The sequence below is a fragment of the Aspergillus viridinutans genome, assembly GCF_018404265.1.
Source record: "Aspergillus viridinutans IFM 47045 DNA, scaffold_1, whole genome shotgun sequence".
Classification (NCBI taxonomy): Eukaryota; Fungi; Ascomycota; class Eurotiomycetes; order Eurotiales; family Aspergillaceae; genus Aspergillus; species Aspergillus viridinutans.
In genome coordinates, this window is record NW_025091217.1 from 4,242,638 (window position 1) to 4,261,054 (window position 18,417).

General features: G+C 50.0%; 6 protein-coding genes across 6 annotated transcripts; 3 read left to right on the forward strand and 3 right to left on the reverse strand.

Moving 5' to 3' along the window:
• Positions 1-213: 213 nt before the first annotated feature.
• Aspvir_001200 (guanine nucleotide exchange factor MON1) lies at positions 214-2,329 on the forward strand (the record flags this gene model as incomplete). Its single annotated transcript, XM_043266328.1, has 4 exons — positions 214-826; positions 884-1,746; positions 1,812-1,993; positions 2,212-2,329. 4 exons carry the CDS (start codon positions 214-216, stop codon positions 2,327-2,329), a joined length of 1,776 nt encoding a protein of 591 aa, XP_043122263.1.
• A 248-nt stretch (positions 2,330-2,577) lies between these two features.
• Positions 2,578-4,408, reverse strand: Aspvir_001201 (proline iminopeptidase; the record flags this gene model as incomplete). Its single annotated transcript, XM_043266329.1, has 9 exons — positions 2,578-2,889; positions 2,950-3,046; positions 3,111-3,249; positions 3,306-3,326; positions 3,385-3,549; positions 3,600-3,685; positions 3,751-3,995; positions 4,061-4,302; positions 4,360-4,408. 9 exons carry the CDS (start codon positions 4,406-4,408, stop codon positions 2,578-2,580), a joined length of 1,356 nt encoding a protein of 451 aa, XP_043122264.1.
• Positions 4,409-4,784: 376 nt separating this feature from the next.
• Aspvir_001202 (pyridoxal phosphate-dependent decarboxylase family protein) lies at positions 4,785-6,305 on the forward strand (the record flags this gene model as incomplete). Its single annotated transcript, XM_043266330.1, has 1 exon — positions 4,785-6,305. The coding sequence occupies one exon, from the start codon at positions 4,785-4,787 to the stop codon at positions 6,303-6,305; it is 1,521 nt and encodes a 506-aa protein (XP_043122265.1).
• A 275-nt stretch (positions 6,306-6,580) lies between these two features.
• Aspvir_001203 (putative Kelch repeats protein) lies at positions 6,581-8,717 on the reverse strand (the record flags this gene model as incomplete). The annotated part of the gene is made up of 3 exons (XM_043266331.1): positions 6,581-8,014; positions 8,067-8,212; positions 8,273-8,717. 3 exons carry the CDS (start codon positions 8,715-8,717, stop codon positions 6,581-6,583), a joined length of 2,025 nt encoding a protein of 674 aa, XP_043122266.1.
• A 5,927-nt stretch (positions 8,718-14,644) lies between these two features.
• Positions 14,645-15,786, reverse strand: Aspvir_001204 (uncharacterized protein; the record flags this gene model as incomplete). The annotated part of the gene is made up of 2 exons (XM_043266332.1): positions 14,645-15,517; positions 15,601-15,786. The coding sequence occupies 2 exons, from the start codon at positions 15,784-15,786 to the stop codon at positions 14,645-14,647; spliced, it is 1,059 nt and encodes a 352-aa protein (XP_043122267.1).
• A 959-nt stretch (positions 15,787-16,745) lies between these two features.
• On the forward strand, positions 16,746-18,192 carry Aspvir_001205 (telomere maintenance protein PBP2; the record flags this gene model as incomplete). Its single annotated transcript, XM_043266333.1, has 2 exons — positions 16,746-17,255; positions 17,308-18,192. The coding sequence occupies 2 exons, from the start codon at positions 16,746-16,748 to the stop codon at positions 18,190-18,192; spliced, it is 1,395 nt and encodes a 464-aa protein (XP_043122268.1).
• Positions 18,193-18,417: the final 225 nt, after the last annotated feature.

An 18,417-nucleotide genomic window follows, 5' to 3' on the forward strand; every position in this document is an offset into this window, starting at 1 on the left:
CGTCAACCCAGCTCCACTTACTATCTGCTCCACGTAACTGCGCTCAGCAGATGAGAGCAACCTAGATGACCTGCCGTCGCATCTTCATATGATTATTGCTTTCTCAATGATAATTATGTCTAACACCACTTGACTTATTCTAATGACTTACTGTTCACAAATGAAGCAGGACCTTCTCATAGAACTACCATCGATGCGCATGATCTGCGTACGATGAACTCGAACTCTCTTGAGCAACCGCAGGCCTCACCGGGCGATGACGGCGCTGGAAGGAATAACTACGGAGCTCCAGAATATTCCGCGAAAGAACCCTCGAATACCGGTAGCGATGACTCCTCCACGAGCTTGGAAGAAAGACCTCCACCCCTCCCCCCACGTCCGAGCACTTTGAGCTTATTAGATGAAGGGTTCATTTCACCTCGGTCCGTCCGGCAGTCATCATCAGCTAGTTTGCAGGCCAAGGCTACAACAGCCGTGTCGATACCGGATATTAGTCTCCTGCAATTGAACGACGGCGGAAAAGAAAACCACCCTACCCGTGGTCCTTTTGGGGCACTAAGAGCCAAAGCAAGCCTCACTCAGCTTACAGCGTCGAGAAGCAGCGATGCCGGGGATTCTGCGAGTATTAGAAGCACGGCACCCAACACAGAGCTCGGTGAGGCGGAAAACGTTTTCAGCGACTTTCTTGCACAGGAGTCCGGAGACGTTCGGCAGGACAGCAGCGGGCTTCTTCAATTCCCTGAGTTTCGGGCCGATGATGTCGAAGACGACTTTACGAGTGAATTTGAGCCAATCGGGGAGCTGGATGATCAAGGCAGCAATGAAGGTTAGTGATGACCGGTGGTTGTGTAGTGATCATCACTGACTTCAATACAAATCGCAGAGCTGCTTCTTGAGAGATGGAAGTATAAAAGAAAACACTATCTCATCTTGTCTGCTGCTGGGAAACCCATTTGGACCAGGCATGGTGATGGCGGACTGATCTCGGGCTACATAGGTGTCATTCAGACGATCATATCGTTTTACGAGGGTGCGAATGATCGTTTGAGTAGTTTTTGCGCCGGGGATACGAAGTTCGTGATTACTACCAAGGGTCCATTATACTTGGTAGCCATTAGTCGACTCTTGGAGAGCGATACGCAGCTGAAATTACAGCTAGAAGCCTTGTACATGCAAATTTTGTCTACCCTAACACTGCCCTCGTTGACACATCTCTTCTCTGTTCGACCGTCTACCGATCTCAAGCGGCCTCTGCAAGGATCCGAGACGCTACTGTCTACTCTGGCAGATAGCTTCACAAAGGGATCACCGTCCACTTTTCTTTCTGCATTGGAATGCTTGAAGATCCGCAAGTCACATCGACAAGCCATCAACAACACGCTTTTAAAAACCAAAGCCAGCAGCCTTTTATATGGCCTACTGGTTGCCGGAGGGAGGCTAGTCAGTGTTGTGAGACCCAAAAAACATTCACTGCATCCTGGTGACTTACAACTTCTCTTCAACATGATCTTTGAAGCAGAAGGCATCAAAGCAGGAGGTGGGGAGAGCTGGATCCCAGTCTGCTTACCCGGATTCAACAGCAGCGGGTATCTATATATGTATGTCAGTTTCCTTGACCTCCGCGAAAACTCAGGCAATGCTGCCAGCGAGACGACGACAACAGAGCAGTCCGTGGCGATCATCCTGATTAGCCCGAATAAGGAGGGGTTCTTTGAAATGCAGGAGATGCGAAATTCACTTGTCGAGGTATGCCAATCTGTCGCTAGAATCCGGTTTGTTCAGGAAAAACTAACTCGATGCGGCGCTGGCAGCAACTGGAGAAGAATAATAGTCTCAAGATCATCAAAGAAGCTATTGATGGAGGTCGTCCGACTACGACTGATATTGTTCCCGGGACCGTCTTGCATCATTTCTTGTATAAATCTCGGGCAAATGTTCAATTCACAATGTCCTCTTACGATCCTGAGTTCACGTCGATTTCTCGGCGTCGAAGGTTGTCAACTCCTCCACGCCACCACTTGAACCCTTGTTATGTTCGTGGGCTAATGAACTCTTGGTGCTTCTTTTCTTCAGATTGATGTCAACATACAATAACCTACACTCTAGTATTCATGCTAAGCATACTCATGTGAAAGTTCACCATTGTATCTCCCAGTCAGCCAGTTCTTTTGCTTGGGTGACCCCGATATTTGAACTTTACTGTGTTGCTAGCCCCAACGCCAATCGCAATGCACTTGCACAGAGTGCAAGTAAGATTGTCCAGTGGGTACAACGGGAGGAAGAACGGTTGTTTATAATTGGTGGAGCTGTAGGTCATCCGCAAGAGTGAGTTTTTGGGCTAATACTGATTTCATTTCAAGGTTTTCTGAAATCCATACTACTGAGGTATTCCGCTGAAAAGCGAGCCACCTATGTGCAACACATACGACTCTCCTATCAACATAGACCAGGAGCTCGAAGTCGTGGTGCTTGAAGCGCCTCCGACTGTCCCTAAGCCAAAATCTAGGGGCAAAGACGAAGTCTTCGTTTCTGACATGACTCATCTAGTAATTGCACGTTACAGCTCGAGCCAACGGTCTAGTCGATCGTGTCGTCTCGTAGGGCAAAGAGCTGCTGCATGACCTCGTCTGCTTTGCTTCGGATGGCGTTATGATACATAACATTCGTGATAAATTGCTTGATGCCCTTGATCTTTGCCGCGGTCTTCGACGCCAGGTCGAAGTGGACATACATGTCCTCTACGTACGTCGCTGCATAGACGGGGACTTCGTTGTCCGCCAGTCGAGCCTCATCGTAAAGCTGAGGCCACTCGGCCGTCGTGGCAAGGATGTCTGCAGCGTCTTTGACTTGCTGCAGTTCGGTGTATGACTCGAACATGTCTTTATAGATCTATGGTGACGAGTCCAAGTTAACCGTTGCTGCGGGGGATCTACCGGAGGAAAAGCCTACCATTTCTCCAGTGAACAATATCTTTGGCTGCTGATCGTCAATGTTGAACTGCGCATCAGCTGAGCGTAACCGCTCCGCGGACCAATTTGAGGCTTGCCTGGAAGGAGTTAGTGATTATTTCACTTCCCACCGATAAGCTGGTTGCAACAGGCCTTTCTCACCCTTGGCAGTAGATCGCTTCATGAAGAACGGCGTAAAGGATATTGTTGTCGAAGCCACCGTAGCTGTCGATGGCGGTCAATGTTGGATGTGTGAGAAACCCGAAGAGCTCCAGGTCGTTACAAGCGCGTAGCAGCAGATCTGCCAACTTCGGAGTTAGTGAAAGATAGAATTTGAAGTATACGGTGTAGTATCACCATGAACGCTATCAAGACCGCCTGCAAGTCGTTAGAGCCTCCAGTTGTTTTATTCATCAGTGCAATCGAGTTCACATACCGTGCATTCCGAACATGATACCAAGTTGCTGAATGCGTTCTGGTGTCAGAGAGCCAGACGGCACGGTGACGCGGTTCTCTTTCAAGTACTGAACAAGTTTCTTGACTCGATCAACGTCTTCAGGAAACTTGGTATAGTATGCGTCATTTCTCTCCTTGACCTTCTCTTCTTCGAGTTAGAATGGGAACAGACACGCCAACTCAAGCCGAACATACCGTATGTCCGCTCATATACCGTATCCGGACCATTAACAAGAGGAGGAAGCCCGCCGCAGATGAAGGCCTCTGTCAGTCCTTCTGGGCTTTAAATCAGATAGACATATTATCAATAAAGCTGAACAATATGGATGCAGTGGGGAAGACCTACAACATAGAAAGATACGTCACGGCACAGAACCCACCGAAACTCTGGCCGATGATACTCCATTTGCGCTGGTCCTCGGGGTAGTCCGTAGTGAGGCATCGACGGATAGCTTCGCAGTCACGGACAATATTATCGGCACGGAAATGCTTCAGGTACTCGGCCTGTTTCACTGCATTGCCTTGAAGCGCGAGAGTTCGAGCCGTTATTGTGGAGCTCATGCCTGTACCTCGCTGGTCTAGGAACAGCACCTACACAACGATTAGGACATGAATCACCAATGGAGAAATATCTGAGACAGAAATTGGACACACACCTGGTAACCCTTGTCCAGCGCTGTTCCAACCCAGCCGTACTCTTGCGGAGGTCGACAGCCCATCCCCGGGCCTCCTTGGAGATAAACCAACCAAGGAAGCTGCTTCTCGCCCTTGCCATTGGCAGGGTCAACTGGAGTCTCCAGACGGCGGACGCTTCGAGCAAAGAGTCTCAGATTGCCGTCATTGGGCTTACAGTAGTTCACGGGCACATCAAACAGCAGCTCTGCCACGCGAAACTTCCCTGGAGATTGCCGCTTGTCAGCGCGCGTTCATGAGCAAAGAGTCCAAAGAGACGAACCTGGGATATTATGGAATTTTCTATCGATTAACTTTGCAGCCATCGTCATGGTCTTTGAATTGCGATGTGGGTTATGAGTAGGAGTGGTTATCAACGGGAGGGAGCTTGCAAAGTGAGGGACTTGTTAACTTGAGGAGGGGGAAATGCTAAATGCTGCGGAGGTTCCTAGGAGGGCTGCAACGGGACGATCTACCGCATCAACGGAGAGAGAAATATATTGACTAGTCTCCATCGCTAAGAACTCAAGCAGTCTCAATTCGAATAGAATTCAATTATCTCATAAATTCGTGCTTCGCTTTAGTCATACGGCTAACTAATTTCTAGTGCTTATTTACCAGAACTAGGCTGCAACGCATCTGGGGGTATATATGAACCACATCCGTTCCATTAAGCTCACACTCTAACAGTCTCAATTGTACTCAATCATGGAGTTGAAAGACGTCGATACCACACTCGAAAACCAGCGAGATTTTCAACAGGAACTATGGAAGATTGCCCAGAGCGAATGGAAGTCTGGCGTCTTACCAAGTGCCAACGATCTGGCACGCGCAAGAGCATCTCTGCCACAGTCGCTAGCCAATGCTGGAATGGGGTTTGAAGCCGCCAGGCAGCATATTCTGGACGATATTATTCCAGGCTTGAATGGCAACAGTATCAGCCCCAATTACTATGGCTTCGTCACTGGCGGCGCAACGCCCGCGGCGTTGTTTGCGGACAACGTGGTCTCCGCTTACGACCAGAACGTCCAGGTGCATCTTCCGGAGCATTCAGTTGCCACAGATGTCGAATATAATGCGCTGGGTTTGATATTAGACCTCCTTCAACTGGATCGAAGCTCTTGGTATAATGGCACATTTACGACTGGAGCAACCGCCAGTAACATCCTTGGTCTGGCCTGCGGAAGAGAATTTGCTGTGAAAGAAGCCGCCAAAAATCGAGGGGCCGCTTTGCAGAGCGTTGGACAGCATGGATTGTTCGAAGTCATGCAGGCCTCTGGTCTGTCGGGACTACAGGTGCTTTCGACGCTGCCTCATTCGTCTCTGGTGAAAGCAGCAGGCATACTAGGGATCGGCCGTGCAAATGTGAAGAACATCTGCCGTGATGATAATCCGCTTCTCTTTGATCTAGCCAAACTCGAAGCAGAATTGGCAAGATCTGAAAAGGCAACTATCGTCTCTGTGTCATGCGGTGAGGTGAATACCGGACACTTCGCGACGGCCGGTCTCGAAGAAATGCTTGAAATACGCAGGCTCTGCGACAAATATGGCGCTTGGCTACATGTCGATGGAGCCTTTGGCATCTTCGGCCGGGTTCTGGACGACAGTCTGGAGTTTGCTTCCATCAAGAAAGGCTGTCAGGGCATCGAGTTAGCCGACTCCATCACGGGCGATGGACATAAATTACTCAACGTGCCGTATGACTGTGGGTTCTTCCTTTGTCGTCACGCCACAGTAGCACATGAAGTCTTCCAGAATGCCAATGCAGCCTATTTGACGGGCAGTATGACGGATGGGCCCTCAATCCCTTCTCCATTGAATATTGGAATCGAGAACTCTAGGCGATTCAGAGCGTTGCCGGTCTATACCTCGCTGTTGGCTTACGGCCGCGCGGGATATCGAGATATGCTCCAGAGACAGATACGGCTGGCTAGGAAGATTGTCGGATGGGCGTTTGATCATCCTGCCTACGAAGTATTACCGGAAGCAAGTAACAAAGAAGACCTACTGGAGAAGACGTATATGAGCTTCCTCTTCAGCGCGAAGGATGATGAACTCAATCAAAGGCTGGCATCGGCAATAAATGAAACTTCCAGAATATACATCTCTGGTACTTCGTGGCAGGGCAGGCCGGCTTGCCGCATCGCTATCTCGAATTGGCGGGTCGACGTGGAGAGAGATTTTACGATTGTCACTGATGTTCTGGAGAGTGTGGCCAAAGGAAAATAGACTTGTTTCGGTCTTAAGCATTCACCTCTACAAATGTTTACCTCGATCTTCCGACTAGTCATGGGATTGTTGATAGTCAGCATGTGTATATATCTCGCCCAGACTCCGGTTACTGAACGTGGACACGGGATCGGTCCATCTAGGTTTGTCTGCTCCTGTGGTGAATTCTTAATATCCCGAACTATGCAGTGGATTGAGCATCAGCGAGAAATTTAAAGCCGATCAGTATGCATCTATGTTAAAACCAATATTGTGGTATACATCATTTACATACATCACCTACGACGCCCAGCACCACCAAGGTTATCAGTTCGGTCAGCGATGCTGACAACCTCGCCAATACCAGCCGCTTCTTGTTCATCTTCCAGAGCCATGATCTCCTCTCTGCTATCCCACCACTTTTCTTCCGCCATATTGAACGCATCCTTGCGTAGTTCCTTGACATTCTTTTCCACCGTAATGCCCTTCTCTTTCAAAGTATCTAGGAGGATCTTCTGCCACTCCTCAGATGTACGGCTAAAGAAATCACGCAAACTCTCGAAAGGTCGGGGCAGAGGTCGGCTGTCCTGCACAGAGGGCTCTGCTTCCTGTTCCTCCACCTCAAGCTGCTCCATTCCCTGGGTGACTGACGGTACAGTGACTTCGGTAGGAGCCGGAGATGCAGAGTCCAAGGACATTGCGTTTTCGTCATCGTCTTCTTCCTCCTCGTCTTCATCTTCATCGTCTTCGTCCATCTCATCGTCACTCTCCGCTTCGTTGAGAAGATGCCAGTTGTCGGGTTCCTTGTAGTATATTTCCCTGACACCGTCGAGTTTCACCAAGTCAATGGAGTACATGTCACTGAAAGTGAACTCTCTGTCACCTTTCTCAAACGTTCCGCCGAATATGAATAAGGTATCGTCTTGCACAGCCAGTTGTGCATTGAAACGCTTGTGAGGCATTTCGAAGCGTACAATAGAAGGCTTCTCTGGCTCCGTAGGTTCATCCTCCATTTTGTGCGCGGTTGGTTGAAACAACTCATCATCGTCCAGATCGCGGAGCCCTCCTTTTGCTTCTAAAGCTTTCAGATTTTGAAGAAGCTCCTCTTCGTCGGCCTTTGCCCGGTTTCGAGATCTCATCTGGTTGGCCTGTTGCTTCTTACCGGTTGCTCTTGGGCGGCGAAGAGTCAGAGGGAAGAACCGATTTCTGTCAGTGTTCCAAGCCAGCAACGTGTCAAAGAACTCGCTATCAATTCCCTCTTCACTGAGTTCAACATCATGGACACCGCCGAACATGATACCTCGTCCTTTGTGGTACGCCATAGTGGCGCCAGCACGGGGCGGGTTGGGCGAGTTTGCGGGCTTCTTACGGCGTTCCCAGCGAACTGTAGGAGCCGCGGACGCAGGGGCATCAGCGTCAGGTGGTGTAATTCGTAGAAACCAAGTGTCTTGATGAACCATGGGCTTCATAATCATCCGTTGAGGACCACCCTTCTGTGGCTTTCCTCCCACACCGGTAGAGGCCTTCACACGGGAGTAACCGCCGTACAGCACGGCCCCAGATTCGTGTGGCAAGAATGAGAATGACGACCGAGGATCAGGCTTTTGAGATGCCGGGGGCAGTGTAGGGTTGAACCAGGTGAATTTTGAGCAGTCGTAAATCCACAGGTCCTGGAGGTACTTGGTTTGCTGTGAAGTATCCTGAAACCCTCCGAAGAGGATAATGTAGTTCTGGATAGCCTCAGTATGATATTCACTAGGGGCAAATTGACTTGATACACACCTTGAAAAATGTCATTCTGTGGCCGCTTCTAGCTGGCGGGCCTTTGCCTTTGGTTTCGAGACGAGTCCATTCTCTGGTGGCAGGGTCGAGATGCCAAAAGTCATTGTAATGATAGAACGTCCCCTGCTTTGGTGAAGAGAATTCGCCTGAGCATTGGAGATAACAGTTAATACGAATTCATCCAGTAAAATTTGCACAAGGCTCACCTCCGAATAAATAAACACCTCCGGCATTTCCTCCACGGCACCATGCATGTCCGCTTCGTGGTAGAGGGCTGTTGGGACTGGTAACTTCCTTCCACTCATCTCGATCAATGTTGTAGACGAAGAGATTATTGAAGAAAGTAGCAAGCGTGCCATCAAAGCGCTCGCCTCCAAATATCAAGAGCTCGTTCCGATTTGAGGGAGACGCAAGTATTGTGGCAGAGGTACGTGGAGACGGCGGTCCTGAGACTACCTCAGTGACCTTCAGAAATTTAGCTTGCTCTTCGGCATATTGAGCTAGAATCGCATCCAGATCGACGTCTTCTGCGTCACTATCTGCGTCGCGACCCTTTGTCTTGTTCCTCTTTTCTTTTTGCGCAGCCTTCTTGGATTGCTTTGCTGCTACCCGCTCCTTGTGCTCGGCGGACTTCTTATTTTTCTTGCCCATGTTGGACGATCAGTGATGGACTGGGATTGACTTCTATGTTCGTACCCTTTGATGTCCTTCTAGCCTTCTGGATATAGCCCCCTGTCTGTGAACGCGAGGCAATTACTTCCCTTAATGATGCCACAACGGAGCAAATCCATATGCCGCGGGGGTTTGTAGGAGTAAAAAAAAAGGCGAAAAATTCCCCGCAATTGGCCACTTATCTTGTAAACCAGATACCTCGCAGACACATACATTGCTACCCATGAGAACAGTAGACATATAGAGTTTACAGATGCATGATTATAAAAGAAGACTAAACCAGGTGCAATTTCACCTATAATCTGATTTTCCTGCAGAGGCTACGTCTTTCGGAGACACTACACGAGGGTATGATCCCCCAAATACCACTATAGATACATCAACCTCGAGTAAAGAATACCAGGGAACAAGTTTATGTGACTGGTTCAAGTACAATTCAGAAGGGGTTTCATGCTGAATAAATAAATAAAGTCTTCGGAAGAGAAGTTAGATCGTCTCGAGAGCATTCATTCCCAGAATACTGATGCGTCCGGATTTCTGCCATGATTTGATGGCATCCAATAAGCCGAAGATAAGATTTCTTTTTGATAGCACACCCACGTGATAGCGTGTAGAGACGCGTCTATTGCTTGGTTACCCTCCGATGTGGACAATTATTGGCAACGCGATATCAAAATCAATACCACCATAAATCGACGCCGACATCGTTGGAGGCACGAACACAATCATGAACCCGATAGGACGTCTCTATGACTAAAAATAATCTGGACGTCCATCTCCAATGGCTGCTGGACCAAGGCCCTTCACTATACCCTTCATTGACATCATTCGCTCAAGAGATTCAGAACTCTGCCAGCCGACAGCCTAGGACTCGTCCTCAGCCAGCGGACTCGAATGCAAGCATTGATCGACCGGGCAGTATCCATGTCGGCGATTCCCAGGTCATCAGAGAAATCAGAACGAACGAAGAGAAAGATGCTGGAGGCGACGCCACAGAGGTAGACGACCCGAACATGGCACGACTGCTACTTGCCCCTCAATCCGCGAGTAAATCTCGATTGCTTAGTTGCCCTGGAGAATGCCCAACAAGTACTGGAAGTACCGCGAAAGTCCGCCCCTTAGCGCAGTCTTTTACAGAACAGAGAGGAACAGCAGACCAGCGCGGTCTCGCTCAAGGTAGGATGGCGAATTTTTGCTATATGTTTCTTTGAGCTGTCAATAACTTGAATCATGTAGCGACTCAGCGAGGCTTCTCTGCTTCTTTTGATACTCCTAGTCGGCCATTAAGCACGCCGCTCCGATCGAAGCATGCGGTGGATCTGACCTCGCCTTTACTGGATATTGATTCCATCGACTTGACAGGCGACGTGGAACAACCTACGGCGTCGTCTGACACGGTAGAAGATTTTGGTACTCCACGGCAATTATGGACGGAGGATGCTGCATCCCGCAAAGAACCGATCGAGAAGAAGGGCAGGAAACGGAAAAGCGACGAGTACATTTCAGACCTCTTGTCACCAAGGCGGACCGCCCACAAACATCGATCACCCTCGCCTCTCATCTCCGCGAAACCTGCATATCCTGAGCACAATGGCTTGTCAATTCAGTCCCAAGCTCGACCAAACAAATCACAACCGGCTTTGAATGGTCGTATCTCGTCACCGGTGAAACAGAGGGGACGTGAGGCGTCCCTGTCTCGGTCCGCTCGACCAAACACTGTTATAGCTGATTCTGACGATAATGACGACACTGGCAACTTGTTTGAATGGATTGAAGAGGAAGATGATCCGATTCTTTGTGATAACGACGCGTTGTATCCTGTCCTTCCTACAGTCTCCTCTGTCAGCGACACCGAAATGGCTGAGCCCTCAAAGCGACCAAAGAAGGATTCTGTGCTCAGTTTACATCCACTTAGTGCACTACCAGGAAGCAGCCCAGCGCCTGCCTCAGAATCAAAGGACAAGGCGCATACGAGTGACCAACAAGCTTCCCAGGCGCCTGGCGCATCTTATTTACCTGGATGTCAAGCTCGGGATCAAACCGTCCTCCAGTTTATGAAACTTCCAGTTAGCTCGCTTGATGACTTGTTATTAAATCTCCAAGATACCGTCACAAAGAATTCGGAAATCGTCTACCAACAAGCTATGCGAGGCGAGCCAGCTTCTGAGTTAGTCTCTGAGAACAAGTCCATCCACGAGAAAATGGATGCTATACGCTCGCTGAAACAAGAGAAAGAGGAATATCAGACATTTGAAGCGAAGCAGGAGAGCTTAAAGAAAGCTCTTATACAGCTGATATCACGAGGCGGTGACCCACAAACGATGCCGGACGAACTTGCTCAAAGTCGAGACGTCACATCAAAGCTTCAGAAGATTGAGGAGAATATGAGTCGCCTACTGAGGACAGCCGGCATTGACTCTGAGACTCTGAATTCAATATTTCGAGATGCCACAAAGCGTGGCTCACAACGAGCTTCCTGTGATTCCCGACCTTGTACTATAGGAGCTTTGAAGGATGGGGACATTGCACGTTTGGAAAAGGCGCGAGAAGCTCCCGGCTCTCGCATCATGTCTCCCGTGCGGAACTCGTTCGAGCGTAATCTTTCGCGGACGAATGTAGCCGAACGCACGTCTGGCACGTCATTCAGGACGCCTGGCGGAGGTAACGCGCTTGATGAGTTCACCTTGGATGAGCCGATGATCTACGAGGAACGTGAAGCATTTACCAGAACTATGGGAAGTCCGTCACGCCCGCTTGGCAACGTCGATGAGTTTGATTTCGACGCCGATGATGTGGATATGCTGGAAGCTGCGGAGCATTTTGACGACGGCCTAACCGTGACAACCAAAACCTCTGGATATGAAACTCGCAGAGTCTTTGCTGAAACGTCCGGAAACGCGTCTCGTGTGCCTGCAACCCAGAAGTCCCAAACTCACAATCCCCTATGGAATCAAAACCCGTGGACAAAGGATGTGAAGAGTGTGTTGAAAGATAGGTTCCATCTTCGTGGATTTCGAATGAACCAGCTTGAGGCTATAGATGCTACTTTGAGTGGAAAGGATACCTTCGTACTCATGCCTACGGGAGGAGGAAAGTCACTCTGCTACCAGCTGCCCTCCATTGTTACTAGCGGCTCAACCAGGGGAGTCACGATCGTGGTGTCGCCGCTTTTAAGTTTGATGCAAGACCAGGTGTCTCATTTGAAACGACTAAAGATCAAAGCATTCTTATTGAACGGTGAAACGAAGCAAGAGGAGAGGCAGTGGATTATGCAAACACTGTCTGGCCCTGCAGCTGAAGAACAGATTGAACTGCTGTACATCACCCCGGAGATGGTCAACAAGAGTCAAGCTCTTATCCGAAGCCTGGAGAAGCTCAATAGACGACGCAGACTTGCTCGTATTGTGATTGATGAAGCTCACTGTGTCAGTCAATGGGGCCACGATTTCCGCCCCGACTACAAAGCGCTGGGAGAAGTGAGAAATCAGTTGCCCGGCGTTCCCATGATGGCACTGACCGCCACGGCAACAGAGAATGTCAAAGTAGACGTCATCCATAACCTGAAGATGGAGGGTTGTGAGATCTTTACCCAAAGTTTCAACCGTCCCAATCTGACGTACGAGGTACGACAAAAGACGAAATCTGCCGAGGTCCTGGAAAGCATAGCGGACATAATCAAGACATCGTATCCTAATAAGTCCGGCATTGTCTATTGTCTGTCGCGCAAAACTTGTGAAACTGTTGCAGAAGCTCTTACGTCGCAACACAACATCAGGGCCGAATATTATCATGCTGGTATGGATTCCTCCAAGAGGGCGGAGGTACAGGAATGGTGGCAGTCCGGCCGCGTTCATGTGATAGTCGCGACTATTGCCTTTGGAATGGGTATCGATAAGCCTGATGTACGCTTCGTCATTCACCACAGCATCCCAAAGAGCTTAGAAGGATACTATCAAGAGACTGGGCGTGCAGGTCGGGATGGCAAGCGCTCAGGCTGCTATCTCTATTACTCTTATCGGGATGCGACCTCTATCATGAGTATGATTGACAAAGGCGAGGGTGACAAGCAACAGAAAAATCGACAGCGTCAAATGTTACGGAACGTCATGCAGTACTGTCTTAACCTTGCGGATTGCAGAAGAGTGCAGATTCTTGCATACTTCAATGAGTATTTCCGCCAAAATGACTGCAACAAGTCTTGCGATAATTGCAAGTCTGATGGTATTTTTGAGCACCGTGACTTCTCTCAGCAAGCTGCTTCTGTTTTGAAGATTGTGCGATACTTCCAGGACATTGAGGACAAGGTTACTATGTCTTACTGCGTGAATATCTTCCGGGGAAGCGTAAAAAGATTTCGCTCCCCTGAGCACAAGGATGCGCCTGGTCTCGGCGCAGGATCAGGGTTGGAGTTGCAGGTCGCGGAACGACTCTTTCAATACCTTCTTGTCGAGGGGGCTCTCTTCGAAGAAAATGTGGTCAACGGTAGCAGATTTGCGGTTCAATATATCAAGCTTGGTCGGCGCGCCGCTGATTTCGAGAGTGGGCGGTGCAGACTGAAAATGCCCGTGCAACGATCATCAAACGGAAAAGGCCCAGCGGGAGCTGTCAGACCTCGCCCCGAAGCGCCCCAGTCCACAAATGTCTCATCACCCGTTCAATCAGCAAATCGCCGACTCTTGGCACAGTATCGTTACCAAGGCGATTCCGACGGCGAAATGGACAGTGACGGCTTTGAACAGATTCGGATAGCCGGCAAGCCGCGACATGAAGCCCGTCGCAGTCCGGGGCCGCCGATCACCGGTGACCAGCGATTCGACAGCCTCGATTCTCTCCATAAAACAGTCGCCGAGGACTTCATGTTCTATGCAAAGAACTTCTGTCAGGACGTAGGGTGTCCCATCATACTCATCATCGCCATAATTGCTAACTTCATGGCAGTTGGTTCTCAAGAAGAACCTTCGAAACCAGCCTTTCAGTGACGGGATTCTGCGCGAAATGGCCATAGTCTTTCCTAAAAGTGAGTGAACCATTACTTTTCAAGCCAGGTAGGAGTATGCTCATATCAGGTAGACCTGTCCGAACTTGCTCAGATCCCTGGAATAGAACCAGATAAGGTCAATCGATACGGAACACAGATACTGAAGCTCGTACGCGATGCTCAGCGTCGGTATGAGGAATTGAAACAGGAACGTGACAATAACGACGATGTTGTTCCGGATCCCAACCATCATAACGTGTACAATCTCTCGGACGACGAGGACGAGTTCAGCGATGGTGATGATCTATTCGTGGATCTTGAGGAGGAAGACAAGGTTGTTTCAAGTCGATACTTCCCATCGCAGCCAGGGGCGGAATCCGAATCATCCGACGGGTATGAAGACACCCAGACTAACCGTTCCAAGAAAAGAAAGACTTCATCCAAGAAGCGATCCCACCGCAAGAACGCTACCGGTTCGAGTTCAAGGACGAAAACACCGAGACCTAGAAAGAAGCCGAGTGGTCATATCGACAAGCGCTCTGCTGGTTCCCGAACTGGGTCCAAAGCAAAGAATACGGCCAAGAGTACTTCTACCAGCATCGGAATGATGCCGCTCTGATAACTGCCTACGGTCTTTCGTCTTCCATGTTTCATTTATGCCATTAGCGGTATATTTCAAGGACCGAGCATTGAACTTTTTGATGAGCTTTTGATGTATCTCTCGCATTTTCAGGCGTTTTGCCGCCCGTGGTTCCGGAACCGCTTCTGATTTGAAAAACGTGGTCTTTGCCTGTTCTAGATTTCTTACTGGGTTGAGCCGCTATATATCCGTGGGGATGGCGTCTGATTGTTTGTCTTTTTCCCAGGTGTTTGGGGAATGTGATACCATTTATAAGCTGGGGGGTGTAGCACGGTACATGTGGTCATCTCAATCGACTAATGAGCGCCCAAAATCAATCAACCGCAGCTTCCTGGCATCACGCGGATGGAATTGAGCGACCTTGGCTCTTACTAGAAAGCGCGAGGCCGCTGACTCGTGCGGAAGGTCTATGTAGGAGTAATCCGCATCTAGCAGAGCAGTAAGAAGAGCTCGCATCTCAGCCGCCGCCGCCTCTCTTTTGTTCATAGGGGTTGCCTGTTCGTTGCCCTCCTGAGCAGATTGGCGACGAACAAGCTCGTCAATCCGCTGTTGGCCACTATCATAAGCCCCCACGGCCGGGGTCTTTGGTTTCTTAGGCTTCCCATGGCTAGTGTAGCCCGCTTTCAAGGCAGCATCTGAAATTTCCATTGCATCTCCGACTGTGGGACCGCCCAGATTTTCTGCAGCGAGCATTGGGGCAAGTGTACCTTCGACAAATTTATAGAGAGAGGTCTTCAGCTCTTCTGTGGTAGTGTCAAGTTTCTCGATCTTTTCCTGTTGCTCTTTGATGAGATCATGCGCAAGCTGCGCAGGAGTTTTCTGGACTTGACTCGATTTTTCTGCGTTTAGCCGCTCAATCCTTTTTTCTAACCCGTCTTTGATCAATTGTGCATCGCGCAAATTGGCTTCTTCCACTTTCAAGCGCTGACGGTCCGCAGACAGTTTCTCCGCCGTCAGTGAAATGGAGGTCTTACTCTCCTTGACGAGACGAGATGCCTCGTCAACCGCAAGCAGAGAAGGCAACGGCGAGCCTGGACTCGGCAGTCGCGTTTCCGATTGCAGAAGAGCATCATACGCTTTCTTGGCTCTGCGCGCGTGGGAGACGCGAGCCCAAGGATCTGCCCCGATTTGAACGAGATCAATCGTGGTGGTCATGCGTAGCTGTTTCTCCTGTCAGTATTCCTCATTCATGCCTGATGTCTCTTGCGACAGTCGGTTTATATTCCAGGCGCTCATTGACGTACCTTGCGGAGCTCATCTTCATGACGTTTGATTTGAGCCTGTAGTTCCGCCAACGTCTCATCCAACTTGCGGTTGTAAGCGTCGAAGTTTGCTGGATTTATCGGGTGTTCGTCGTAGACCTCCTCCGCTTTTTGGCGCTTTTGCGCAAAATGTTGGATTTTATCAACGGTTTCTTGAGAGATATCCATAGTGGTATTATCTATTCCTGTGGAATCCTGACCTGTCAAAGAGCCTATTGCTTGACTTTACCCCAAGTCTCCTTATGCTTCAGGACACCCAGCAACTGAACGAAGACTGTTTGTGATGTTAATGACAACAATTGCGGCTCTCACGTGATGGCGTCCCCTTTCTAGCCCTATGTGGCCTAGCGTGACCCCGTGCCGCCAGCTTGCTTCACCTCTTCTTGCAACATCATCTCTTCATCGCTACATCTGGAGGACGCTTCTTGATCCATCCTCATCTCTATCTAACCTCATTCACTTAATTCCCGTCTTTTGTGCAGCTACAAAGGCAAATAGCTGCTGCTCACTTGTTTCTTCAGTCCTTGGTGTTGATTCCAGCTGCGACGAGTCCCTTTTGGGCTATTACTGCGTGGCGGTAATTCAGCAGCCTCCGTGTTGGGAGACAACGCGTTTTTTTTGCGGAGGAATTGCACGTCTGGATTTTTGGCAGTTGCTCAAGGCTTTAGTCTGCTCTAATATTTCATCATATTATCCCCAACGCCCTATTGGCAGCCTTCGAGCACGTCCGGATTCTGAGTTCTCACTACCATCACCATCCAGCATCACTTCCTCTTCGCTTCATCGTACCCTCCTATCTTAGCACTGCTTCATCTTGGTGAAGCTTCCTGCTCCAACAGCCAACGCCCGTGGTAACACAGCCTCTTCACATCTTCCTCGTCGACTGTCCTTCCTCCACCAGCCTCTGCTCTCTTCACTGTGCACGAACACCAATTTTCCTAGTCATTCCAAGCACCAGATTCCCTTCCCAGTCGATCGCCTGCACCAGCAAGTTTTATTGGGAACTCCTGGTGTACATAGTCGGTCAGTTCAGGCAGAACAAAGAAACAAAAGAAAAGAAAAAGAAAGCTATTCTCTTGACACTTCGCCTTCTTGCGTAAGTGAAGCCAGACTGCACTGTTGACACAATGTCTGCTTCTCCATCCGCACTGCAATCGACCAAGCGTCCCTTGGAGGACCCCTCTTCGCCGTCCGGACCGAATGATCAGCCAGAAGCAAAGCGCCCTGCTTTGGACAAAGTAGTAAAGGGAGACGAGTCGGAGGCGTATACGGATGCCAAGGCTGAGCCTTCCGCTGCACCAAGTGCCGCCGCTGATGGCCAGGGCGACACTGTTGTTCCCGATGCTCCAAATGGTAAGGGTGCATCCACGGAAACGCAGCCAATTCAGTCAACTGCGTCTCATGGCGAGCGCGCTACTTCTCAGCCCGAACAGCAGCGCCCACAAGATGAGTCCAGCTGGATTCACATTCGCGCTGTAATCTCCAGCCAGGAAGCTGCCACAGTCATTGGCAAGGGTGGAGAAAACGTATCTCAAATTCGTCGTTTGTCTGGGGCCAAGTGCACTGTCAGCGACTACTCCCGTGGTGCAGTTGAACGTATTTTGACCGTGAGCGGCCCACAGGATGCCGTTGCCAAGGTTGGTTTCCGATTTATCATCCGCTCTGTGAAAGACTGCTAATTCCAAGTAGGCGTTTGGTTTGATCATTCGTACATTGAACAATGAACCTCTTGATGCCCCCTCTACCGCCCAATCCAAGACATACCCTCTGCGTTTGCTGATCCCCCATCTCCTTATTGGCTCCATCATTGGCAAGGGCGGTTCCCGCATTCGCGAGATTCAGGAGGCTTCTGGCGCCCGCCTGAATGCATCCGATTCATGCCTTCCCTTGTCCTCTGAGCGGTCACTTGTAATCCTCGGCGTTGCCGATTCTGTCCACATCGCTACCTACTACGTCGCCGTAACCCTCGTTGAGCAGCTCACTGAGCGCTTTGGAGGTCCTGCAGCTTCAGCTTATGCCACTCGCAGCGGTGGCCCTGCTGGCGCAGTGCCTGGCGGAATGCAGGTTGTCCCGTATGTTCCACAGCCCGCTGGTGGTCAATACGGCCATCCAGAACACTTCAAGAGACACCAGCCCCACCCCAATCGCGCTGCTGCAGGCGCTTATGGGGTCCCTTACCTTCACGGTCAGCCTGCCCCCGCCCCTGTGGCCCAGCCGGCTTTGCATTATGGTGCTGCTCCCCATGCCCCTTATGCAGGAGCTGGCCCTCATCAGCCTGCTCCATACGGCGCACCGCAGCCCGCTCAGGCACGCGGCGCCCCTACCCCCGCCACACCCGTTGGAGGTGTTATGCCTGGTCAGCCATTGACGCAGCAGATTTACATTCCCAATGACATGGTCGGTGCCATCATCGGAAAGGGTGGTGCTAAGATCAATGAGATCCGACACCTCAGTGGCAGTGTGATCAAGATCAATGAGCCCCAAGAGAACAGCAATGAGCGCCTGGTGACCATTACCGGGACCCAGGAATGCAACCAAATGGCTCTATATATGCTTTACTCGCGACTTGGTTAGTACTCCTTCTAAGAACCTTGACAGCCAACATCAGTGCTAACCGAACCATGGCTATCCAGAAAGCGAAAAACACCGCATTTGAGAAGACTAAGTTTCAATTCCCTGTGTCCTGGAGCAAGCCGATCGTCTATGTTCCATGCAAAAAGTCTACTATGTTCTTGGAGGCTTTGATGTTTCTCTCGGGTATATTCTGCGTTGTACTTTACTTCTTAAGGCGCTGTCTGT